Source organism: Pungitius pungitius, chromosome 11, assembly GCF_949316345.1.
Source record: "Pungitius pungitius chromosome 11, fPunPun2.1, whole genome shotgun sequence".
Taxonomy (NCBI): Eukaryota; Metazoa; Chordata; class Actinopteri; order Perciformes; family Gasterosteidae; genus Pungitius; species Pungitius pungitius.
Window position 1 is genome coordinate 13,176,176 of NC_084910.1, and position 27,489 is coordinate 13,203,664.

At 47.6% G+C, this 27,489-nt stretch overlaps 1 protein-coding gene across 1 annotated transcript in view; it reads right to left on the reverse strand.

Annotated features, from left to right (window-relative positions):
- Positions 1–1,094: 1,094 nt before the first annotated feature.
- erfl3 (Ets2 repressor factor like 3) overlaps positions 1,095–27,489 on the reverse strand; it is a 36,978-nt gene continuing 10,583 nt past the window's right edge. The window contains exons 2-5 of the mRNA XM_037453348.2: positions 13,608–13,842; positions 6,678–6,793; positions 5,364–6,487; positions 1,095–5,116 (exon numbers count right to left, since the gene is read on the reverse strand). Of these exons, the coding sequence (XP_037309245.2) occupies positions 4,391–5,116; positions 5,364–6,487; positions 6,678–6,793; positions 13,608–13,842 (2,201 nt within the window). The 3' untranslated portion in view covers positions 1,095–4,390. The remainder of the gene's footprint in view (positions 5,117–5,363; positions 6,488–6,677; positions 6,794–13,607; positions 13,843–27,489) is intronic.

The window sequence follows — 27,489 nt, forward strand, 5'->3', positions numbered from 1 at the left end:
CCTCGATGCTCAGAAGAGAAACACTGAAGCCACACAAAGAGGCTGAACTTTTGAGACGCTGATCACGCTAATTAAGAGGTTTTCATGACAGAAGAGAGTGTAGATTTTGATCATTTAATATTAATCTGCCTTTGACGTTATTTTATCTATGAAAGTAAACTAACTTTCAAGGCCCCCACATGACTAAAAATGTAGACATGCCATTCAAGGCCAGCAGCTCCTCCTCCTCTTCCTCCTCTTCTCACATACAATACGTGCTTGTAAGTGCTCTTAAGACGAGAGAGCCAGTTCTGACGTCACGCTAAAAGGTAAATGTGAGCATTTAGTGGGTGAGTGGGCAGCGGCACTGCAGACAAAGTGCTTTTCTTCTATCAGCTAAACACATAACCTCAGAGCCCTGTTGGAGGCCGTGTGTGTGTGTGTGTGTGTGTGTGTGTGTGTGTGTGTGTGTGTGTGTGTATCTGTTCATTTCATCCAAGCCACCGTCAGGGATCATCAGGGGCAAGATGAAAGACAATTAGCTTTAGCTTGAGTTAGAGAACAGTTGAATGTTTTTATGTTGGTTGATTCGAGTTATTGCTTAAGGAAAATATATATGTATATATATATATATATATACATATACTGTATATATATATATTTACACACAAAATATAAATCCAGTAGTGTAATCCTGCATTGCAGTAAATTTGAAGAAACAACTATAGCTCCGCCCCACGTTAACAAAATCCCACCACAAACAAAGCTCACTAATTAAGACCATATATACAGTGTGTTTAATTCACTCATTTACTTTTAACATTTGACTATTTCTTGGCTGTAAGATGTTGCCAAGCAACCAGCAGATACTCAAAGAAACTTTTGCCTAAAGATATTTATTTTTACAAAGTTGTGGGGGCTATTACTGTATTTTAATTTGTAAAAGTATGTAACTACAAAATACATATAACAGTCAACTGCTGTTGATGAGACAAAAAGTCAGCAGGTCAATCTCTTTGTTTACAAATAACAACAACACCCTCAGATTGGGCTTATGTGTCATTATTAAACATATGAAGGAAGTGCGCACACAAACAAACACAGTGATATTCATATTGGGTTTCAACTGGTTTTAATTAACCCTGATTACAGCTTAATTACAAGTTTGAAAAAAAACAAAACACAAAAGAAGTGGAGAAAAGTCAATGTTACATCATGGTATTAACGCTCATCTCTCCATCCGAGTGTTATGTAACGGCTCAGGGAGACAAGGCCGAAGATGAGTGTGAAAGAGGGAGAAGATAGACCTTTGCAGTCAAACAATACTAATCTTTTTTTTTTCTTCTCCCTTTTAGATTACACAACCCCCCCCTAAAAAAAATGAAAAAGAAAATGTACAGAAGCAAAGAGAGAAAAAATGTAACATTATAAAATAAAAATTACAATACACGACAAAAGAGATAAAATCACTCCTCCCTCTGCCACTAAATAAAATCCTGCGCCGCTGCATTTTCCTCTTAGTCCCCGGTGTTATTTCTCCGTTGGCATCAAAGGTTGATATTACACATTTTAGTTAAATTACATTTGTAAAAACTAAAGACACAAAAATGTCTAGTTTGGGGGGAGGAGGGGCTTGAAGGTTTGAAAGAGGGAATGGAGTTTTGGGGGGATTCAACATCATCCCAAGTGATGTAACACAACATAAAAAGCAACAGCTAACAGGGCCATGGAATTATAATAATGCCGGGTGGAGAGGTAAATAACCCAATGAGAACAATAACAACAACAATAATCAATAGCAATATTGTCATCAGAAAAATAAACTGAGAAATCTTTAATCTTTTGATACAGAAATGTCATCTTTGTGCTGTTTGTCTAGCGTCCGTTGTGTGTGAGGCCTGAAACAGGACGCGATATCCTGCGGTACGACGGAGTCCGACTATCGCACAAAGTCAGACGGCGTCGGAACGGAGCAAAAGGAAACTGAAAATAGAGCGAAGGAGGGCAGGTAAGAGAGATGCGTCGCCCAATGCTGAGTCATGAAAAGGAGTAATAAGGCAGCTGTCAGTTCAAATACAGACACAGGACTTGGTGTGTGTGTGTGTGTGTGTGAGAGAGACATGCTCCGGTCCAGGCCACAGGGGTCTGATCAGGAAATTCAATCAGCTCGGCTACACAGAGCGCCTGGAGCCCATCTATCTCGCAGCTCGCTGCTATGGATCCGTCTGGCCGCTGGTCAGCAGAGCTCAGTCAACCAATCAGACGCCTGGCGGCAGGACGTCATCGCAAACGTGATCATTTGTGTGTTTGTGTGAAGGTACATAGTTTGAGGAGAGGGCCTTCTAGGACTGGGCCTCACATGTCCCACTTTCCTCCGGCTATCTTCCAGTAATGATTAACCCTTTAACCTCATCTCTCTCTCTCACCTTAATCCAGAGCCCATGTGAACTTTGGAGCGTTACGCCGACTAACCAAAGAGAGGAGACAGGATTATTACTTTTTGTCCCATGAGCTCACTCTGAGCGCACCCCCCCCCCCACACACACACACACACAGTGAGACACAGAGGGCCTGGAGAGGGGGCCCAGGGAGGGGGGGGGGGGGGGGGGCACGACAGCTCGAGCCGGGGAGAACCCCACTGAGCTGAGAGACAGGCGGGAAAGAACCGAGTGCTGCAGACGGCGTCATTAGCAGTCTGCTCCCGTCCGGCTTTCTTCGTCTTCTTCTTCTTCTGGACCGTCTTGTTCTGGTAAACTGGCCTGTGCTGGTTTTCTCTGCTTTGTTTGTCGATGAAAAAAACAAAACCCGGAGCCCCCCTCCCCATCCCCCCACTAGTCATCACTCCTCCCCACCCCACCAGCCACCAAGCCACACTGACCAGTGAGTGGGGGGGACACTCAAAATAATTCACCTACAAACAATCCTGAATCATTAAAATCGTTCTTTTTAAAATCTCACTTCCATAATAATTTCCTTTAGAATATATAAAGATATAGTCTGTACGTGTGTCATCAGAACTCGGTTTGCTATTTTGTACATGCTATAAAAACAAGGCATTGAGAGGCAGTGTTGGTGTGTGTGTATGTGTGTGTGTGTATGTGCGTGTGTGTGTGTGTGTGAGCTCTAAGATGTTCCCTGTTCTCTCAGGCTCTCACACTCGTGCAGTTTACAGGCCTGGTCGTCTCACACACTCAGGACCTGAGGATGACGCCACTACAGAGCTGGAGGTCCAGACGAAGAGCCAAGAAGCATGTTTAAGAGCTGAAGGCAGTGCTGTGTGTGTGTGTGTGTGTGTGTGCGTGTGTGCGCTTCGCTGCTGGTTTAATTAAACACTATCGATGATTGTTAGAGGAGCTTTAGCTGGTGAACGAGGATTCTGTGCTGCTGGGACTTAAGAGAAACTATTTTCAGTGTACAAGCCAAGTTAGGGGAGGTGAGAAGGGGGGGTGAGCCCCCCCCCAGCTGCCTCCCCCCGTGGTCCCCTTAGCAGTCCTTTCTCTACGCTGAGGTACTGGTTAATTCTTTTCTCTGAGAAGGTTGAGATTATGTCTTTGAGTGGAGTCGTGATCTTTCCCCAGGTGGTCCGCAGGGGAGGGGGGGGGGGGGAGCGACGGGACAGAAGAGACGCAGGAGGAAGGTTACACAAAAGTCTAAAGTTCAGAGAGAAGTATGAATGCGCGTTGTTATCCAGAAGCAATGCGTCCACGTTTAGTCCTTTTCACTGTTTCTGTGTGTGTGTGTGTGTATGTGTGGTGTGTGTGTGTGGTGTGTGTATGCAACCGACAAACATACAGCTGACTTTTCAGTAGCTGTCATACTTTACAAGGCTTTTATCAGTTTAAGATTTCTTGCAGCAGTCCTCTACTTCTTTTCTCTCTCCCATGTCACTCCACGGCCTTCTTTCGTTTTCTTCTCTTAGATACAGGCACTTATCAAAGTCCCGCCCTCTTTTAGGAAAACTAGCGTAGGGGAGAAGGGCGCGCATCTTCATCCGAGGCGTGTTAATGGGCTTTTAAGAGAGTGTGTCCCCTGAGGAAAGTGCTGACTGGCTGCTGATCCCACTGATGGGTCCTGGCGGAGGGAGCCGTGCTACTGGGACGGCGGACTCCGGAGCGTCACTGGCCTCTGATGTCAGCGCTGTTCCAGTCACAGAGTCTGAGTGTCCCAGAAGAGCCCCGGTCCAGACGGGCAGATGATTGGAGCGGGTGTCCAACAAAACAAGAGGGAGGCTGTCTTTGACGTGTTGGTTTTTCGATGTGTGTGTGTGTGTGTGTGTGTTGGACTGTGCTCTCAGTTCACTGGGAGGGCCGCAGGGATCTAGTTTGGGAGAGGGATTACGGAGGAACCATTTACATACTCCTGTGCCCCCTCCAGTGCTCCCGGAGCAGTAGTGTTTGGACCGGGCCTCCCATCAGCAGTCTTTGTTCTCCAGAGACAGCTGAGCGGTGGCACGATGCAGCTCGGCGCTCACCTGCCGCTGGGAGGCCAACAGCGTGGCCAAAGAGCCCTCGTATGCCAACGGGGGGGGGCTGTCCTCTTCTCTGCTGCCTGTCCCATTCTCCTCCGTCTCCATCCGTCCGTTGCTTTCCCTTTCTTTCTCCTTCTCCCTCTCCCTTTGCCTCTCCCTCTCCTTTTCCCTCTCCGCCTCGGGTCGAACCTTCTTGTCGTCCGACTCCTCCTGGGAGGCCTCCATGCGCTGGTCTTCGCTCCAGCGCCTCTTGAAGCGCAGCTTGAGGGGGATGCACTTGGTCTGAGGGGCTTCGACAGAGACAGTCTGAGGCGGGGGGGTGTTGCTGTCCACTGGCTCGGTGGGTTCGCTCTTGAGGGCGGGCGGCATGCGGGGTGCATTTGAGTGTGTGTGCTGCGAGGTGAAGAAGGGCATCAGGCCAGGTGGAGGCGGGGCAGGGGCCTTGAAGACGTCCTCGTCCAGGTCCTCGTCAGGATGGGGGTGGTGTTGGGGCGCGGCTGTGCCGTTAGCAAGGTGGTGGTGGTGGTGGTGGTGGTGGTGGTGTTCGGGGGCTCTGAAGTGGCGAGGGGAGAAGAGCTTAAACTCCTCATCTCTCTCGTCTGGGTCCTCATCACTGATGTCGGTGACCTCCACCTCCTCCTCTGACTCAATATCAGAGATGGGTTCCACCTGGAGGGAGACAAACATGGCAAAGAATGAACACAGGAGGAAACTCAAGGACATTTAATTAGGGTATATATATATATATATTTATATACACATATATATATATACATTCAAAATGCAGTTTTACTTGTCTGTTAAGACAATGTCTGGCAGGTGACGGTTGCTAATAATTTAGATCACATGTACGTGTACTTTTCCCTTTGAGATCGCAAACCAAATCATAACGGATATTTGGGTCCATGTGCCTCACCTTTATTTTGGGCAGTCCCGTACTGTTTAGGGACTGCGTTGAGGAAGAGGCCGAGATGAGGCCCGAGCCGCTGGCGGAGCTCAGGTCGCTGCCGAACGACAGCGAGGAGCCCAAGCCGGACGTAGACGTCATGGATCCGGAGGACAGCGAGCTCTGCCGGGGTTTACTATGGCTCTGGCTCTCCTTGTGCTTCCTGCCGAGCGGCGGCGGCTGCAGCTTGAACTTGAAGGGAGACATGTGCAGCGGCTCCTCGCTCAGGTGGAGCGGGTGGTGGTGCATGGGGTGAGAGTGGGTGTGAGGGTGGGCGGAATGAGGCGGATGCGCGTGGTGGTGGGTGGCGTGAGCCAGAGACGGGTGATGGTGGCGCTCTCCTCCCCGCTCTGCCCGGCTCGCCCTCTCGGCCGCGCCTCTCTCTCCGGAGAGGCCGGCCTTGTCGGCGGCGAGCCGGTGGGGCTGAGGGATGACGATGTTGGGGTACTGCAGGAAGGCTCGGGGGCTGAGGCCGTAGTTGTATACCGACTGGGTGTGGGCCTGCAGGTAGCGCTTCATGTCCTCTGGGTTGAAGGAGAAGTGGGAGCCCAGCATGGGGGACAAGGTGGGGGACGGGGTGTAGGGCAGGTGAGAAGACGGGGTCATGGAGAGCGCCGGGGAAAGGGGAGGGGCTAGGAGGGCGGCTCCTCCCGGGCCCGGCAGGGGGGACACCGGGAAGGGCGACAGGGAATCCGGGTGAATCCGGTGCGCCCCGTGGCGGGGGCCCGGGTGCCCGCCGGGGTTCCCCGGTCCCCCGTACATGCGGTACAGGGCTTCATGTGACAGGCGGGGGTTGATGATGCTCCGGTAGCCGCCTCCGCCGCCGGGGCCCCCTCCGCCGCTCACGCTCCTCTCTCCCCTCTCCTCTCCCGCTCCGGCGTTGCCCTCCTCGATCTCGGAGTTGACCGAGGTGCCGTCGCTGCAGTCGCTGACGGAGCCCCGGGCCATCCGTCGGGCCACGGAGCTGAACATGCCGCCGGGGCTGCGCAGGTCCTCGTTCGGGGAGAGGACCTCGGAGGGCGTGGAGGGCGGGAACCGGAAGTGGGTCCCCGCACCGGTGGGGACAGGAGGTGCGCTCTGAGGAACACTGCTTCCTGGAAACGCCAAGGGAGCGAGGGAGAAAAAAACAGAAAGAAAGAAATTACACATAATGTTCTCCAGTGTAATCCTACGTAATCGTGCCATCCCATTGTGGGATCAGGAGGCATCTGAAAACTCACAAGCTTGTACAGGCACACGCACACAGACGCACACACACACACAGAAATAGACTGCGAGGCTTACCGGTGGAGCCCATGTCGATAAAGGGGTAATTGACCAAGACCAGCTTATTGAAGTTAAACTTGTAGGTGAACCTCTTGCCTTTGGTCTTATGGAGGATCCTCTTGTTGTAGTAGTATCTGAAAAGGATGAGGATGTTAATTAAAATATGTGCCCAAGAAGTAACTTGCTCACACGGACGTGAAGGCCAAGATGCAGACAAAAGGGGCAAATAACTGCATGTTAACTTATGCAGCGACATTGGTGTCTCCCAAAAATACGTATGAACTACCGGCCTAATATCGATGCTGAAACATTCAATCTAAGATGTGCACCTCATTTTATTTTATGTTCCTGAACAGGACACAGACAGATGTGCCAGCACACTCAAGCACACGCTTTAATAACCACAAGTCTTTCATGTCACCCCCCCCTCCCTCCCCGCTCTTCTAATGATAGATATTAAAGGGTGTTGTATGACATATGCACAAAGCAGACCCAGTAAAGAGAACGCAAGAGGGGGGAGGTTGTTGGGTGAGTGGGGGTTAAAGGAGAGAAAACAGATGGATGGGAAGCGGTGGATGGATTGAGCCGAGGAGTAGCAGGGATGTTGTGTGGAGGGATAAACAAACACTTAAGAGACCAGAGGTCAGTGCTTAATGCCAAATGTGGAACGTAAATGGGTCGTAAGGCCACAAGGGGCATGTCTGCAATGTGTGACACTTGCGTCCCGGACTCGTGTTACTTTGTTGGGATATTGCATGCGCGGTGTATTCCGATAATCTAAACCGGTCTAAGGAGAAAGTGTCTTTTAGAGTGTTTCCTGTTCAGATGTCGGTTTCCGCGATTCAATTTGTTAGATGGACCCATCTCTTTATGTAACAGCAAACCAAAGCTGGCGATAATTCTACCCATTTCTATCTTTTTATGTAATGGCCATTCTCTCTCTGTTTTTTTTCAATTTAGCTTTCTCTCTTTCATGGCTCCAGCACACAGCACAAGGCACTATTTGTATTCACCTTTGTCCGGCTTCATCTCTTTATGTAACATCTCTGTGCTTTCTCCCCAGATCCACATGCACTTTATGTAACCTCTACGTCCCCGGCTGCCTACACTGACATAGACAAAGCGAAAGACGTATGCAGGGACACAGGCTGGGTGAGTCTGCCCGCGAGACCACGAGTTTGTGTGGCAGGCTGACCAAAACGACCAACGCGACCTCCGGCTACCGGACATTAGATTCTACCAGGCGGCGCGGCGCCTCGTGGGGTCGGCATGGCTACCTGCTTTTACAGCAGACGGCTCGGCTTCCCTTCCTCCCGCGTGCGTCTGCCGGCACCAGTTAAGTGAAGTGTGCTGACAGAGATAGGGGCTGCAGGGTATGTAGGTGATGCAGAGTTAATGCGGGCCCATTCACTGTCATTATGCTGAATGGTAGTTATCCAGACGGGAGTGTGTGCGTGTCTGTTTGGTGTTGGGGAGGTGTCACCCTTCACCCCCTCTTATTATGCTTATTATGCAGACTAGCTGGGCCCATTTGGCTCTGGGAACAGACTGTTGCTCTTTTTTCACTTGTCCTCTTCAACCCCTCCTCCTCCTCCTCCCCCCTTTCATGCTACCAATACCTCCCCCCCCCCCCCTTTTTATTCCAACTCTCTCTCCCTGTGCTGGGCACTCGTCCCCCGAGGCGATGGGAGAGACAGGACGGGCCTGCACCGTTGAAAACATTGTTTACTCCAGCCACAAAGCAGCATGGGGGGGGGGGGGACACTCCCACAAAGTAAGGGAGGAGAAGCAGACAGGAGCAAGGAGACTGAGGAACACACACACGGGGACGATGCTGCACGGACAGCAGGAAGATGTAACTGAAAAATCATTTGTTTTCCTGTATCAGAGAAACATCACCATACAACACAGGTACGCTTTGTTATGCAAAGAAAAATACAACAATTCAACTTTTGACTTCTTTCCACCCACTTTGTGCAGATTCCATAATGTTGACGAAGTTGAATCAACTCTCTGAAACTTAAGCGGTTCGTTATGGCGGTTATGTTTATTGTAAGCCGCATTCCTTTTAGAAAGGTGTGCCTTAGCGTATAATTAATATGGCCTATAATATTGATGTGCTGAGGCATTGGCTCACACACACACACACACACACACACACACAACAAAGAGCGCTGAGATGCAAACAACAACTTTGCCTAATCTTAGCCACGGCAACTGTTGCCACGTTTAGAGCACACTGTCGCCCCTTCTTTCTCCATGCCCCCCCCCCCGCACCATCATGCAAGCAGACTTTGAAGAGCATTTGAACTCACTTCAAAAGAGAAGAAAGACATTCTTGGGGTGCCTGTGTTTAGCTGCCCACCACACACACATACATTCCCTGATTCTATAACTGCCGTCTATTCAGACATACTCAAACACATGGAGACACGTGTGCCCACACATGCCCATTGAACATGTCACCCAGGAGGTGCAGCTTCACCGCGCTCTCTATTTAACCAAAAGAGAGCACTGACCAATCAAAGCCAGGGAGGATTTATGCAAATCCTTCAGGGGGCCAGAGGGGAGGATTTCTATCAGTGCAGTTGTTACTGTGTGTGATTTTAGGCCTGGGATTAAAGCTGCGATTACACAGACCTGCTATGGTCTGAGACATTATGATCAAAGAAGAGAGCGAGCAGGAGGGAGGGAGGAACGGACACACACACACACACACACACTGTGTCACACAACAGCCCATAACACAATCAAAAAGCTGTTTGTTATAACTTAAGTTATTCAAAGCTGCGTCCACGGTTCTATTTGATATGATAACATTGTATTGGTCAAGTAATTCCTGAGAATAGAACAATCAGCAACTACCTGGAGGCTTGTTTGCAGAACATATGCGTGTTTAACCACTCGTGTTTGTTTCCCCATTAGACTATCAGGACATTATTCTGTTCTAAGGTGTGTTTCTGGGTAAAATGGGAAATTTGACTAAATGTATTTTATCTGTACACTTGGTTCCGGCCAAAACCTGTACGCATTGGCCAACTTTTTATACTACGATATGATATCTGTACACACGCCAACCCACTTGTGTGCATGTACAGGCCGTGCCTTGCCCATTGTTGGACTGTAAATAGGCGCTGACGGTGACAGGAAGTTGAGATTACAATACTCCCCATGAGCCCCGTGTTTATTTTCTGCCTCTTTCGTCAGCATTGGCTGTTAAGCACACATCCCAGCTAGATCTTTGCCTGCGCGCACACACACACACAATGCGCACACACCTCTGTGCTGTGTGTGTGTGTGTGTATATACTCTATGTTTGTTTGCGAAGAGAGGGATCAGGTCAGGGTGCCGTTACAATGGTCACATGCTCTGTGGGTGGCGCGAATATGGACTCGAGCACACTCTGGTGTGTGTATTCTGCCCCCATTGAAAATAAAGGACTCATTCAGTCAGGGACAAAGCTACACACACACACACACACACACACACAATGTGCATGTACCCTGAACACATGCATGCTGCAGAAAGACAATGGAAAGACAGTGCACGCCAGCATACGCAGAACATAAAGTCACACGCTGGTACTGTCCCTGGGTGCTCCCTCGGCACTTTCGTCCTGGCCCTCTGTGTTTCCACACAATGTGCTGATGTAGAGGCCTTCTGACCTATGAACTGGCCCTGCCGGATAGGGCACTGGGGTTAAATCAAGCAAACTTTATTATTATGTAATTATATTATATAATAGGAATTACACCGCCAGCCTCCCCCATCTTACCATCCATTCACCTACATTATTAGACGCACGCCCACATGCAGTTTTAGCACTCAATAAATGGTCAAATATTCTAAATTGACAGCTTCACCATCAACCATTTGAGTGTTTTTTTTCCTCCTGTGGTGGCGATTTTCTAGCTGTGGCGACCAATCACGTTTAAACGGATGTCAGACATGAAGCAAACACCACAAACATGAATAGCCTAGAGTCTGCATACAATGGTGCATTTGTGTATGTGAATGCGCACATGTGCCGTTTTGTTAATCTTTGCCAGCTGTGTTCTGCACCCCCCCCCTGACCTCTGACCACTGTGTTGGAGCCATGTGCGGGCTGAGACGACGGAGGGGGGGGGGGGGGGGGAGTCTGCTAGGAGCTGGGACCTCTTAGCATGATTACACTCATTAAGCCAGCACTCGGCAACGACTGATTGAGCAACAGCCTTAACTACCCGTACTCTTGTTTGTGGACCAGCGCAGGTCTCTTTCCCCACAGCTAGACAGTGGTTGTGAGGAATCAGGAGGGGGGGGGGGGGGGGGGGGGGCTTGGCCTTTCTATATTGATTTACTTCCCTATCCAAAGACATGCAGCTGACGGTTAAAGATTGTGAACTTCCTGTCATTCGTGTCTCGCACCGAACGCGTCAGAGAGAAACACACACTTTGGGCTTTTGATTCAATTAAACAAAAAGAGCAACCTTATATACGACTGAATTCAAAAGCAAACAAAACTAGGAAAAATGAGTTAAACCTCCTTAAACATCGAGCATGTCCACACGAACATAAACAAGCACACGCAGTGGGAGCGTAATCCTTCCAACGAGAGTGGGAACTTCACAGCGGTGTGGGAGCGGCAGACCAAGATGATGCATGGGCCGAGGCTGTGTCCCTTCAACGGGAAGCCGCACACACACCAGCCATGCAGATTTTGCGAATTTCCATCATGTGCATGGCGGACATGAAAGAATAAGGTGCAAATAATAATTACCACAGCTATGTGATAAAAAGAACACTTTAAAACAGGCGCGCCCTTTCATGTCCGTGAGCATGTGCGAGTGCGGTTGCCACATGTCGCCCATGGCCTCGGCTTCTAGCAGGCTCCAGGTTTTCTCCGCATGAAGGGCACAGGGTGGCCTGCTCGCCAACACTTTGCTCCATATGTGGGCTGGTATCGCTCACACGTGTGGTTGTGATCTTAACTTCATTGATCTTTAGTGCCATCATTCCTTCTTGGCTTCCTTTACTGTCTGCCCGGGGCGAAGAACCGGCGACAGCTCCGGTGTCAAATCAGGTGACTTACGTGCACGTGTGCGCGTGGGGTGTCTTTTCCCCAACACTCTGAGTGACTGTGATCAATTTACAGGAACAGAGACGACCTGGCTGCCGGAGGGCAGATGAGGACACGAGAGAGACTCAGTCTCTAAGAGAGGACTAAGACCTGCTATATATAAATATAGCTCTATATATATATATATGTGCAGCATTAAGCTCCAAACTGGAACAGCTCTACAGGATGAACATGCTATAAATACATAGCTTGATCACAAGTTAGCTGTCCATTCAGGAACCCTGAAGCCGGACTCCAAGTTTGATTTTGCACGAGTTTCCGTCACATCACAAAGTCCATGTTAATTCCCTCAGTACGATGCCATCTGTAATATTATTATTATCTGAATTTCACGGGGTCTACACTACACAGTGAATCAGATGCTCTTCTCACCCCTAGGGATGTGCAGCGCTGAGGAGTGCCGAGAGGTCATTGTGTTAAGTATGGATCACAAGATTGATCGGATCTATCTCCTTTCTATAATCAAACTAAGTTGTGGCCCACTGTCTTGTCGCGAAGCCGAAAGCGCGAATAAAATCTGGAGCATCAGTTGTGTCGCTCAGATTATATCCTTTTATGGGGCTTGGTGTTCCCTCGCAGACGCCCAACTATTGTGTTGGTCCTGAGGCAATTTGATTTATTGATATGTTGGTTGAATTTGACTTACTGCTTTCCTAGCAAACTCAATTCCAAGGTTATCAAAGCTGATTCAATCGACCCTTGGATACTAAGTGCCACAAAAGAAATTCAGTAACAGAGGTCCAAAACTAATGCTCAGGTGGATCAGAGTCGGTGATTCATATCAAAGGCTGGACTGATGGCGATAAAATAAAATATTTCAATGTGATTTAATAGTAGCTAAACATCCAGGTCAAAACCGTGTCAAGGCATGTGGCCTGGGTCACTCTTATGATATTTACACTTATTATAGACTTGGTTAACTACTATTAATGTCTTAGCAGTGCATGACTAATGCATGTCTGAGCAAAACAGAGCCAACGAGCGGAAGCTATTCGGGTCTGTGTGTTTGAATGAATTTCTTCCAGCAGATGCTGAAGTCACAGTGGAGGGGATTCTTGATCCACATTACGGATTCTTTTTTTGTGTGTGAGATTTATAAGACCATTCAATACATTTTTGCACCAATCCTAGTTCAGTAATCAACATGTGCCCTCCCATTCTTTTTTATGGAATCCATATTACTGTTTAAAAGAAGGTAGCAGTGTTCTTTGCCTCGTGATGAAGTATTTTCACTTCAGGAGTTCATGAACACAGGTGACAGAGTGAGTGATCTACTGCCTTGTCCCTGGTGAAGGTCAACAGTTCCTTTCCTTGTTCAGAATAGTGTGGGGAAGGCACACGCTGTCCTTCTTGAAATATCTGGAAAGGAAGCAATTTCATCCCCTATCCATTAGCTGAAACCAGAGGCAGTACTATTTCAGGCACATTCCCCTCCAAAAAGAGGACGTCAGAGAGCGTCACTGAGCCCACACACCAGTCTCAAGACTGTGGTTCCAGGTAAAGTGCTTTGGGCGACGGATTGCTCCGAGCTAACGCGTCGGGTTTGGATTCAGAGAGAGACGCAACATTAAGATCTTTGAATCTCTTGTTAGTATTATATAGGGAAATCAATACAAGTTGATTTTGATCTCTTATTTCCATCCAGTCTTATTTGGAGCATAGTGGCTCTTTTGTCATTAGCATGTGCTCCGTGGTCATGTTGTGCCTTCCTCCTTATGACAATCCTCATCTGGTAAGTGCTCTGGTCCCAGCAACGGAAACTTGAATGAACACACACTTCTGCATACAGATACACAAAGAATCAAACACACTCGGCGAGTTTGTTGTACCTGAGAGCCCTGCTCAGCTTATCGTAGTTCATTTGGGGTTTACACTTCCTGGCCCCCCACAGACGGGCCACTTCGTCCGGGTCTTTGATGACAAACTCGCCGTAGTCCCCCTGCCAGGCGATGACATCGTGATACTCTTCTTTCCTGAGCAGCTCCAGGATAAAGTGCCACAGCTGGATCTGCCTGGAGCCTGGGCTCGACTCGGGCTTGTAGGCCCATTCCGGGAAGGCAATCCCTGTGAAAAGAGATATAAGAGAGAGCGGAGGGGTTAGTGTGCGTCCCCGAGGCTCGACGAACAGCGGAGAATGAGGCTGTGGGAGAGCACATGTTAGAAATGACACGGAAGAGAACAACACTGGATCTACTGTGGAGCAACTGAGCGACGTGGACCTCAAAAGAACCCGTTCAAATCCGGTTCTAGTCAGTGGAGACCTTTACGGCGGGGCTAAGGAAATGAATATGAGATAATCACAGGTAGAAATCTTGGTGGGTGGGTGGGGGGATCTTTCATATATTACATAGCAGTCTTATACTTTCAAGTCTTCACTGACAATTTCCTTCTTATTGAACAAGTGGAGTGGAGAGCAAAACAAAAAATTAAACTAACTAAAAATGATGATACTTGACCACAACATTTATTAACCTAGATCCATGTTTATTTTCGACAGAAGTTGTTGAAATAATAACATATTGATGTATCACTGAAGCAGGCCAATAGGGAAGGAATGCTGGCAAAAAGTTACAGGATGCCATTAAAAAATATGGAAACTAGTCACAATGCATTTCAGATGAACAGCTCTTTAAAATGACGGTGAGTTTGAGGCTCTTCTTTCCCGCCGCGCTCAGACGAAGACAACGCGTGGGTTAACTCTTTGATAGCTCCTAAAATAATAAAAAGGCAAGTCAGCCTCTTCTTTGGCTGGTTGCAGCTGTGCCTGAAGTAAGCCCAGGAAACACAACGTTTTTCTGTGTTAGTGCATCTCAAATGTTAATATAGCCGATTATACAACACAGCTGTTGTCATTACTGTGCTATTCATGGTACCGTAAAATAAAGATTTGGTCAGCTAGTCTGCTTCACCCCTTTCCAGATGGTCTGGGATGCAGCTGAATATAACGAGGTCCAGGATGGAGATTTGCCAACCTTTTTTTCCCCCCACTGTCTTTAGTAACAACAACTTTGAAAAGGTCTAAACATTTAGGCGGCTTGAAAGGGTGGTAATCCTAAGCTTTTATTCAGAGCGCATTCTTCTACCGTCATTAGCACGGTAGCCCTTCCACGGAAAACGCACACTGAAAGTTGTGGTGCAAGTGGGCTTCATGGAACAGGTAGGCCTCTCCAACTCTCCTCCACCTCTTTCCTCTAGTGCAGTCACCGTTTCCTGTGACCGGAGGAGAACAACACGGCCAGTCATCTCTCCTGTCTATCACTCCATCTCTCTCCACCCGCAGCTCGGGGGAGGAGGAGGCGAAGAGCAAGAGACACAGAACTAGACCGTGGGCGCGGGACTGTTAGCCAGAGCATGTGTGTGCCCAAAATGTGCGAGTAAAAAAAAAAAAAAAAAAAAAAAAGTTTCTGCGCCAGCGCTCGTGTTCGAAAATGTTTATGCAATTCTCCCACTGACATTCTGTTGTCTGGGTTGTGGAGGAAATCGGACACGACGAAATTGACTATTAGATCTAGTTCTAACATCCGCGCTGATGAAGTGTCGTTTTGCTGGGGATTTAATGCCATTCTATAATGTTTGGTGCACATTACACCAGCTGCCCAGAATACAAAGTAGCATGTCTGATGTAATCACATACAAGACAATAGCGGATGAAAGTTGTACATTTTAGACACCTCCTGGTCTATATCATAACAACTTCCTCTTTCGGGAGGACGTGTAAAAACGTAGAGTGCAAGGCCACCATGAAACTGCTTTTTGCGACGCACCGCATGCACATGGCAACAGAGAAAATGAGACAAGCTGGGCTTGAAAGACAAACGGGCCCAAATCAACAGATTACGGATGTCCAGGCTCGTCAATGGATTTGCAGGATGACAGCCCGAGGCGGAGATAGATGGATCTGATAATCTCCGCTGCACTGGCCGGCGCAGACCACTTAGTCAGTGTTGCATAACAATAAATAATGCACATAGCACATTCCTCCTGTTAAAGGTAGGCAGGAAAGAAAGCGACACTGGTTAACCCCCCAATCCTTGGTGGGTTTCCTGTGATCCCGACGATGCACTTGGAAGGCATGGTCAATGAATCACTCAGTTGCCCCCCACCTACTAAGGGAACCGATTTGTGACTCAATTAAAGAATATCAGTCTGACAATGTGCCTTACACACTTTGCATTGGGATTTTATCAGTACTGCACATTATGCAGATAGTATGTGGCCAATGAGGAGGTCGACAAAAACTCTGTGCCAGCAGTTTAGCTTCAGATTAATGTTCTTTTTAACAAAACACCATGATGGGTGAAGTATGAAGTGACCACGGGTGTAAAAACTGCATAAACTGGGCAGTCTGTGTTTGTTATTTCTCAGACTTTCCAGCCATGCATAAGATGGAAGCAGTCAGCATGCAAATGAAACACAGTTTATTTCCTTTTTCACTTCCCACCACCCTCCTCCTCCTCCTCCTCTTCCTCTTTCAAACAAACACTTGATGCACGATCAAACCCCTGAGTGAGTTACAATCACAGCGGCTCACACCAGGGGAGAGCAATCATAGACATATTGCCCCGGTTGAACCTCCAACAATAACACTAACCTCCCCCACACACACACATGCACACACTCCTTCTCCCGATTGCCAGCTGCACTGAATCGGATGGTGACCATATCTTCCTCAGACAGATTTTTAGAGTTTGGGCATACTGATACTGATGTAATGATACTTTTGACTTTGTTTTGGACCTCAGAGGTCACTATACACACCCAACTCATATGTCAGGTGCTTGAAATGGATCCCATGTAAATAATAAGACCGGTAGCCGGGCATGGGTCAATGAAGTTAAGAGGACGTTCTCAACCTGCAATGATGCTTTCATTAGCAACAGTGTATTTAAAAGCTACCATATCGCAAGTGTGTGTTTGTCTGTGTGAAAGAGAGAGAGAGAGAGAGTCGGGATTAGGTTAAGAGGAATGCTGAGAGCAAGAACAGGTGCTTTGTCCTTCCATCAACCCAGAGACCAACCCGGGCTGAGCTGTCCTGACTCTCACTGGATCAGCTATCACGCAAACTCGGATCCCTTTCATCAGTCGCTTACACCCAATAAGAGAATTTCAGCGGGGAATTTTTGGTATGGGTGCATGTGCGTGTGTACGTAGTTGGGTTATGAAGGAGAGAGAGAGGAGTGGCAGGGACGAGCCTGCAGAGCACGTCCTAACCCCCTCCACCACACTTAACCTCTCTGACCTCGTCCCTCCCTGTGCCCCCCCCTCCTCTCCCCCCCAGGGGAGAAACTAGATAGCCATTACAGCATGCATGAGGCACACACACACACACACACACACACACACACACACACACACACACACACAAGGACAGACTAGGCATCAATAATGTATAAACTGGTGCGGAGGGTTGACGATAGGGGTACGCCTAATCTCTGGCCTGGGACACTAGAGAGTGCAAGTGCGTCAAGAGGTGTGCGTGTGTGTGTAGGGACGAGAGTGGGGCAGGTGGTAGAAAATGATGCAAAAGACGCCGAAGTGGGGGAAGGCGTGCAAGAGGAGGGAAAGGGGAGAAGGGGGGGGGGCAAAGTGAAAGAGAAGAAGGCAAGATGAGATGGGCTGAGCAGTGGAACAAGTGCGGATCCGAGAAAAGAAAGTGGGAAAAGTAGATGGGGGAGGGACACCGGGGAAACAAAAGTGGGAAGAGGGAGAAAAAGAGACAATAGCAGGAGTTGGAGAGGGGGTGGATGGAGGCATGGAAGGAGGAGGGGGGAGGTTAAGGGAGCGATGAGATCATAGCTTGTCTGGTAGTCTGTTGTCATCCAGATCAGATTGCTTACACCCCCCCCCCCCCCCCCCCCGCCACTCCCCTCCTCTCTGGGAGTGTGGATGCCTCTTTTCCTCCATGTGATCTCGGTGGCAGGCCCCTAGCAGACTTACAACACGGCTGCTATTCCAGCTATGTGTGCCAGTCACCCGTCCAACAATGATTTCCACACACACACGCACACAAGCCGTTTGGGGGAGGGAGGCAGGGAAGGTGGACGGGGGCGTGGACAAGGACAACTTCAGTAGATTTGTCTGCATTTAAATATGGGTACAAATGTCCTATTTCATCATTAATTCAATGTGTCACTGCAGTTCCTATCACCCATGACTGTACGCGGGTACTAGGTTGCTCCCCATAAACTCGACATGAAACTTTTAGAAGCTCACATGACGGGTCAATTAGGCAACTTGGCACTTATTTACAAGCACATCAGAGTTTCTTTTCCTTTGTCTATATAATGGTTTGTGGTATGCAGTTGAGTTTACGACCACTTGTAACAACACATCTATGCTGTCATTAAACAAAAAACACTTGGTGGCTGTGATGCAACACACAGAAAAAGGCTAGCAAGCAAACATGGATGTCAACAATGCAAGCTTTGCGATTGTTGTATGCGCTCAATGAGAGGAGCCGTGTTTGTTTGCAGAAAGACCCACGTGGCAGCTAAGCCCGGACAACTTTGTGTTTTGGACGGTTGGATGAAAGATCCTAAATTGAGAAAACTCTCCCTGGAGAAAATAAAACACTGAGTTGTGATGAAAACAATAGTTAGTTCCCACTCTAAAAAGCACCTTAAGGGTCATGGCTGACTGGACCCTCAGACCTGGGGCAGAAGTGCCAAGGAGAGCCGACGGGAAGGAGGCGGAGACAGCCAGGCAGCTAGACAAACTGAGTGAAAGAGATTCCCAGAGCCGCGGGTCCTACTCGGCAGTGAATCAACTGACAAGCCAGTGCCAAACTAACAGTGGAGTTGCAGACCCAGGATTTTTTTTTTTTTTTTTTTAACACCGGGCCAGGGCCTCTGAACAGCCATTAGCGGCCGTTGGCTAGCACCGTGCTTCTTTAACCCAGACTGTGGGAAACGACCGGCGCAGGTGTGCGTGCGTGTGTGTGTTTGTGCGTGAGCATGTGTGTGTGTGGGTTAAGTGGGTGAGGTCATTGTCAGCTCTCTCTGTAAAAGTGTAAAAAAAAAAAAAGCTGGTATTTTGGCTGTGGCGCGTTGGTACACGAGCACACACACACACACACACACAGCCTCGTCTTTGTCATGGCCGCTTGGAAAAGTGAAACTGCCTGAAGCGCAGAGTTGGGGGAACAGAGAGGACAGAAACACAAGACATGGAGAGGTGGAGGGGAGGGATGGAGAGATAATAGAAGACTTGGGAGGGTTAGACAGAGAAAGTAAGAGAAAGAAGAGAGGAATAGAGGAGGGTGGGTGTGGGGGGGTAATCAGAGCCCATACGCCTGAATCCCAAAGTGTCTGGACTCTTCCCACCAGGTCCATTAAAAATGCATTAGGCCAATACACAAGGAAGATGAGAGTGAGACACAGAGACAGAGAAGTTAGGAAACACATGGATGGGAAAAGTGGATCATTAACTTATATATTCATTAAAAATGCTACTTCTATTTTCCCAAAATGAGCTCACAGAAGGAAATTCCTTACCGTTTTGTACTCATTTGACAAAAAATAATCAATTGTCTTTAAGAAAATATAGACATTTAATGGTCTGGAAGCAGGAAAATTTAACCACTTTTGTTTTTTAAATGAAAAAGATCAGCAGCATATTTTTCAGATATTGTGCATGATTTGTTGCAACTCAAGATGAATCAGGAAAACAGTCTTTGAATTTCCCAGTGATTCGCGTTGAATTAGTTAAAATTATTTTCATCAAGCTTGTGATCAGTGTTTTATTTTGCACAGTAGATTTCAAACAAGAGAAGCATGAGTTGGTAATAATCAAGATGACGACTAAATATCCTTTGGGTAGGAGGGGGGGGGGGGGGGGGTAAACAAACATCATACCAAAAATGTGTGAGCCCAGCGGGCCGCTTATATATTCCTGGAGGTCACCCACGGTCTACATTTTCTATAGGCTCTTCCTCACATGCCATGTGGCACTGAAGAGAAAGAGAAGAGCTAGAAGAGAGTGCTTTGTGGAGTTGGAGGGGCCAGAAATAGCACCGCACACGCACACGCACACACACACACACACACACACACACACACACACACACACACACACACACACACACACACACTGGGGGTTATTGTTCAACAGTGGGAGAGCACACACAAAATGGATGGGGAGGATAGGGGGGATTGGAGAGGAGCTGGAGGAGGTGATGAGGCCACCAGTGGGACAGGGAATGAGACGGGTATGACGTAAGACCCCCGTCTCTCGGCCTCTCTCCATATCGCTCGTCCTTCAATGGAGCGGAGACGTCTTTCTCCAGGATATTGGGGGGAGGAGGAGCAATAGCAGCCAAATCTAGCTCCCGTGCTCCACAGTCAACCTGTTCACCACGTGGGTTAAATGTCCATTAGGTCTTTGAAGTGTGTGCGAGAGCTTTCCAGGGTGGAATAAAAAAAGCTCTCCAATGTGATCCTTTTAGGGTTGTACTGGTGAATTTTTACAAATATCAGTCAATTGGCTACGAATTACTTTAAACCGCTTTTCAAGGAAAACCATACTTTTTAGTATCCATTTAGAATTTTCCGGGCAGCCATTTATTTTCATTATATCAAGAAAAGAAAATGATAAGTGCTAGCGAATCCAACTCAGTAACTATTTGGGGACGTGAGCGCTCAATCAATGTTACAGTTTAAAGTAGAGAAAAGGTACAGCTGTAGAGAGTAAAATAAAGAATAATACAATTCGAGAGAGTTGTAAAAAAAAATCAAACTGTGCAGAGTGACCAGTCAATTAAGAAATTATTTTAAAAAATGAAACCAGCACGCGCACAAACTGGCATGAAGCCCCGAGGCACCCGATAACTGGACTCTTCTCCGTGTAATCACACTCATGAAGCAGTCTGGTGGGAGAGCGTGTGTTTGTGTGCGTACGCCGTCCCCCGAGTGGGCGAGGAGCAGCAGAATAATATTGTGTCAGTGAGAGAAGAGTCCTGTTGCTCTCAGGGCGCCGTTAGGTATATTTACCCTTACCAACTCCCAGGGCATTAACTCTCCTCCTTAGACATAACACACCGATACACACACACACACACACACACACACACAAACTCACACTTTTCACGAGCTGACAACAAACTACACCGCCGGATTCCACGTTTGAGGTCGCGACGGCGGCCCTATGCGTAGTCAAATCGCTCAGTGTCGTTTCCTCTGTGTCACACAGCAGCTGTACGATAAACACCGGGTCGCTGGCGCTCGACAAAGACAAACTTGAACTTTGCCTCCGGGCCACGGCGGTCAGCATTTTAGAAATGGTATGCAACACGTTTTTAAAGTAATCTAAATGTTTAAATATCTACGCCCAGGGATAGTTCCGAGAGATGTGTGAAGCTGACACAAGTGGTCCCCCCCCCCCCCCCCCTCAAGTTCTAAAGTTACTTTGAGGGGAAAGGCTGTGAAGATGTGACACAGCCGTGCTACAGGCCACAGGCGCCGCTCTCCTCCGCCCGCTCCACCTCCCATGCTGCTGTTAATGTGCTTCTCGGGGCCAACAGCTTGGCAGCGAGCTCTGGTTCAATCGCACACTGCCTACACTCACCGGGGACAGTGGGGTGAGTGAGGGGTGACGGTGTGTAGGGACACTGTGCAAAAATCTATATGATGTGTGTCGATAATTGTTATCGTAACTCCCAAAAGCCCTGAAATGATGCCTCAATCGAGTAAGTAGGAAATCAAATGAATATTAATTATTTTTCAGCATTTTTTTTTATTCCATTTTTTTTTGCTCATTCCAAAATGAAGAGGTTTCCTGTCATCATTCAGTCTAACGTGTAACTAAAAAGTAAGACTATCACTGTGACGTTGTAAAATCTGGGGGTCAAAAGGTGACTCGATGCACAGGAGTAAATTAAAAGTGGCACAATTAAGCCATATACTGTATGTGTCAGCTGTGCGCATGGGAGTACGACATAGGTGACACTTTTGGGAGGTGGTTTCCTGGAATGTGGTACGAGAGCGAGACAGGATGTTAGCAACTGTTATGCACCACAACAACAGATCTGTTTCCTGTGTGTGTGTGTGTGTGTGTGTGTGTGTGTGTGTGTGTGTGTGTGTGTGTGTCCATGTGTGTCATTTCTGATACATGGCAAAATCTGGCAGGAATCAAAACCAAAAACCGTTCGATAAGGAGGCGAGCACTGAGAGGAAGTTAAACACAGTTCACTCAGAGCCGAAGAGTTTGTGCTTTCATTGTACTGAAGCTGAGACAGAATCTGGAATTGTAAATGACAGCGACATACGCAGAGCTCAGACGTGATGAGAAACCAGAAAAACAAGTTCACAATAACAGCTTCAGACTAAAACACCTTGTGTGAGTACATTCATGTGTGTGTGTGTGTGTGTGTGTCAGTGCTGACTCAGTGCGTGAATGATTTTGTAATTCAGCCTTCACAACGCAAACTCTGCTTCATTTTCTCTCTCTCTCCCTTTCTATCGCACGGTCTCCTAGCAACCAGACACTTAAGGCCTAAAAATAACGCCCCACACAACGAACAGAACAAAAAAAATAAAGCATATACGGCAATTAATCCTGCCTAGAACGCAGACTCAAATAGAACAGATATTAGAAAAGGGGAAGAGCGGGAGGTGGGGTGGGGAGACAGAAAGGAGTGGAAGGCTCAATCTACCAGCAACAGGTAGTCGTCAACAGACAGCGGTCTGCGCTACATTGCAGTGTGTGTGTGTGTGTGTGTGTGTGTGCGCACACACAAAGTGCCCAATACCGTTGGCTAGAAACAAGACAAAACTTTTCCTCCCTCTCCTCGCTCAAGGCTCCAAGCGGCTATGACGATTCCCCTCTTTTCCCTAAAACATTGAAATAATAACGGTTATAAAACAATGTAAGAGACATCTGAGTCAAGTCACACACACACACACACACAGACACAGGCCTGCTGTCTGTGGTCTGAAGCCGGCACATTCCACTGGGGATTAACTTTTTGGGACGCATGGTGGCGAGTCAGAGACCGAGCGGCGAGACACCTGATCTGCACACCAGACGTCTTACAGTTGAGGAGGAGTTCTGGTTCTGGTGGGTCAAGATCAGATCAGAACAGATTAGGGCTGTGCGCTGTATTTTTTAGGCTTGTCTGGCATTGTTCATGCTGGATTCTGTGTTTAATAATCCTTCGAAAAAAAAAACAAAAGAGAGAGAGAGAGAGAGAGAGAGAGCGCGAAAGAGAGTCCTGTGTCTGTACCAGGTTTGAAACTAATGACCATTCACATATTTCACATTTCATCTGTTGTACGAACTGTAAAATGGAGGTTATGAGTGAAAAGGTCCCTGGAGCCAATGTTGCAGTCTACGAACTATTTTTACTAATGTCTGAGCTCTAGTTGAAACATGTGGTGCTTTAAACGAACAATAAGTTGAGGATTTGCATCGTATGTTCATGTCCCAAGTTTCATTCAATCCACAGTGAACTAATAACGCTTGCCTGGCAGGTTTAATTACTTATCATTGCCCTAAAAAATACAAGTTAATTAGGAACTGGAACTGAAATGTAGTTCCCGATGATGATTTATTAATAAGCTTCATACACAGACTGCACAGTCAGATTCTTGTTAACCTAATGGAAAGTGATCCAAATATTGACGCGTTTGACTTTAATTATTCGGTTTCCGAGGTAAAAATATATTGTAGTTATAGCTAACCAGAGCTCTACAGTAGCAGCTCATGTTTGTGCAGTAGACCAGAGAAAAATGTGTATAAATGTAATACATAAGGCATGACCAATAACGTTGTAGCAGTACTGATGAAATGATACGCCCTTGGTCTTGGGGACGGACCGGACTAAAAAGTAAATCTCCAGCATATTAGTTTATTGTAATAAATTCACAGTTGCATCGGTTCATTTTGGCCAACCCAGAGAGGAGGAACACAGGTCTGGGAATCTCACCAAGCGCCTCTTTCTTCTCGACACATTCGGCCTTCCTCATGGCCCCTTCACATTAATCTTCTGATCAAACAAACCTAAATACCGCCTACGTTGCGCCCAAATAATTCCGTCACTCAACTCTGTGCGCACTGAGAAAGCTTTACATAGAGAAAAAAAAAACACCCATTCATTTTATTTGACATGTTACCTTTTAAACCCTGACTGCACAACGGGCCACGTGAGGAGAACAAAAAAAAACATCTTCAATCTTCATCATCAGACAACTCCAAAGCCCAACTGGGAATCCTGCGAATGGGCGATGTGGCTTCACGTGTTTGTGTGTGTTCCTCTTGTTATGAGATGAGTGCTGTTGTTCAGACTACTGGTGATAGTGGCGGCCGCCCCCCCTTGGGGGGTCCTGTTGTTCTGCTGCGCCGATGGTGCCGGCCTGCGTGCTGCACATACAGGGTGTGTGCAGCCGAGTGGTGCGGTACAAACACAGACGCACAAAAAGTGGAGGCAACCGTCGCAGGAGCTACATAAGAAAAATTAAAAAATAAAAACAAATGTACAGCGACCGTGCTTCTGAGCAGAACAACAACCATAAAAAAAAGTTGCCGCTGCTTGAACCGAGTGAGGCAGACTATGAGATCCCTGGGGGGAGACGTAAGCCAAACTTAAGGGTGAAGCAGAGGGACGCTGGCCTGGTATTCTTAACGGGCCCTTGGGTGACAAGTGAACAGGGGACATCGGCAGCTTGCCAACCAGCGTTGTTTTCCTTAACACCTTCCTTCTGCAGCTTTTGGAGCTGTGTACAACATCCAGCTTGCAGAGTGCTAATTGACAGGGTAATTACAAAAGAATTAAAGATGGGCAGCAGCGTTGCATCATGGCGAGGGCGAGGGCAACTGACTGGTAATATGTTGTTGCTCCAGATCAACATATTGGATTACCTATACTGCTCCTAATGTATTAAATGTATTGCACACTGCTCCGTACACCCTAAACAATACTCAACACACAATGTAGCACATTATAAGGACCAAGTGGTTCCTGTGGGTCAGCAACGTGTGTGAACAGCACCGAAAATACACACACCGCTTCAAGTCCCATCAACTTTAACCTATTACTTCCTCCACTTCTTGTTGATTTCTCACTCAGTGGCCAATACCCCCCCCCCACCCCACACACCCCTCCTGTTTGTGCGTCCAACCCTGTGCGCTTTCCTGCCATTCTTCTATCTCGGCTAATTTTAGATGAAGGGAAAAGCTCCGTCCACATCTGCTAGTCATTCTTCAAGAGGTGTGTGTTTTTTTGAGTGTGTGTGTGTGTGGGGAAGGAGGAGGTGGGGGGGGGGGTATTTAGAGGAGAGAGAGAGAGAGAAAGAAAGAAAACTGGGAAAAGGTCAAAAAGGAGAGAGAAGAAAAGAGAAGCAGAGGAATGAGTGTTGAATAAGAAATAAAAAGGCCCGGTATAAAGCCCTCACGTTAAAGACAGGGTCACCGCCACAAACCGAACAATCGCTTATCGTGAGTGATATACAGTCATTTAGATTTCAAGTGTTTCTTCTGCATTTACTTGACAGTGGTGAACCACAAGAGCAACAAATGGCCTTCACAAGTACAGAGAACGCGAGAAAAAAAGACAAAAAGAAGCTAAACGCCATAATTTGGCTCAATTTGCCCCAGAAAAGCACAGACAAATGTGAAGACAGAGTGCTTGGAAACGGTGCTCTCTTTAATGATCACAAATCATCCAAATGGGACTCATTTGTAGGTTGAAACAAAAGTAAGGGGCTGGTTTTGACATGCTGCCCACAGGAGAGGTCGAAGCAAAAAATTAAAGCAATATGACGCGCACAAAATAAACAGGATTACAGCCTGCATGACAGTCCCTGTCGATGGCGCTTTAAATGTCCTCTTCATGAGACATGAAAACAAAATGTACCTTTACATGGATACAGTGTTTATTCTATTATGATAAACTTTTAGCATATTTTTCACTTACACCAATTACTTGCATGCCGCGAATGCTAGGTTCTTTCCCTCGTTTTTCCAGTCACGTGAAAACCTGCAAGACCGGTGTTCACAGAGGTGAGTCATCAGGCCGCAGCAGCACATGGCGGTTGATTCAGAGAGTTGAACATTCATCATTTTGTCCAATTGACTAGCGATTATAAAAAATGTCGGTGGGAGGCTACACGTGTCCACTGTGGAAAAAAAAGAAAAAAATAATTGTACCGTCTTCAGTACACGTGTCTACACACACACACACACTCTTGGCAAACGGCACAGTGCAGGGGGGGACTCGGAGGGCTGAGCCCAGCGTGTTTATGTGTTTATCCCGTCGTAAACAGGGACAACAGACGCGTGCGGTGTCGCCTCGTCCATCAAGCCCCGTTCCTGTGCTGTTCCTCCTGTCTTGAGCCTCCTTGTTTTCCCACCTTATTCTTCCTCCTCTAATGCTCACCCCACTTGGTCAGCCTGTTAAGCACGTCTGCTAAAGCTGATTAAGTAGTGTTGATCGGCCTTACGCAACATTCACAGCGCACTGACATGGCTGCCAGCCGGCATACGGCCCCTGCACGGGAGAAATCAGAAAGGGACAATTTGCTTCAATGAACATTGCATGTATTATGCTGACGCCATGTCTTCATGGATCGGAGCCAGGTCGGCGCATGTTCACCTATTTGGCCACGATGTCGGTCTGTGGGTCTGTGTGTGCTCCGACTGAAGGAGATGCAGATAATCACTGCTTATTCCCAAGTTAGCATTGGGCTGCCAAGAGAGACCACGCACCTTCCACACAGCAGCAGGGGATGGGACACACACACACACACACACACACACACACACACTTTTCCTGATAGACGTTTTTACAACCATATGCGTACACACACACACACACTTTCACACTGTCAGTGCTGCCTGTAGACAAAGCAATGCTTCAGATCTCAATGGTTGGTGGAGTGATTGAGTTAACGAAGCAGCGGGCACAGCTTAGGTTAGAAAGGTCGGCTTGCTCCCCTCCTCTCCTGGTTTGCTCTTGCGCTCTGCCTCGTGGGAGAGATTAGAATCCTCAGCTGGAGCAAATAAAGCTGGGCATTATGCAAGACCCCAGGAGAGGGAGAATGAGAGAGAGAGAGAGAGAGCGAGAGAGAGAGGGGCTGATGATGATGTAACGCAAGAGAGTGCAAAACACTGAAATGAAGAACAGGGGGAGAAAGAGGGGAAGAGATACAGAGATGTGTGTGATGGGAGGCCTTTAAAAAAGCTGACCCTACAAAGGTCCTCTGCGGCATGTACCTTGGTGCAGACCCATCTCTCTCAACAATGGTGGCCGATCAGCTCCGCCATGTGATGAGCTGAGCATTAAACACACAGCTGCTCTACCCCGGCAGGGACCGGTCCACTTACCACAATTTCTGCCGAAAAACTAGACAGCGCGAATTCAGAACAATGCGATCATTACGGCCTCCCTGAGGGAAATATATGGGACAATGTTCCTGATTCCACCAACACTGTGATTCCACGTGGCTACAGCGGCGGGCAGGGGTCAAGAGCGTAATGCTCCATTCCTCAAAGCTTTAGCTGAGAAATGGACGTCAGCTTTGTGTACGAACGTGGTAATATGAAGAGAGAGATTGTGAATCGTCAGGGTGATCCCTTACACAGGAACTAGGAACTAAAATGAATATTCAGTCATTAAAAAGTCCGTGGGGAGTGTTGACCTGTGAGGAAATAAAGCAACTTGCTTGTGATTTTCTGGCCTTTAGATCCTTCTGCTGCCAGATCGTGCGTATAAAATTAAAA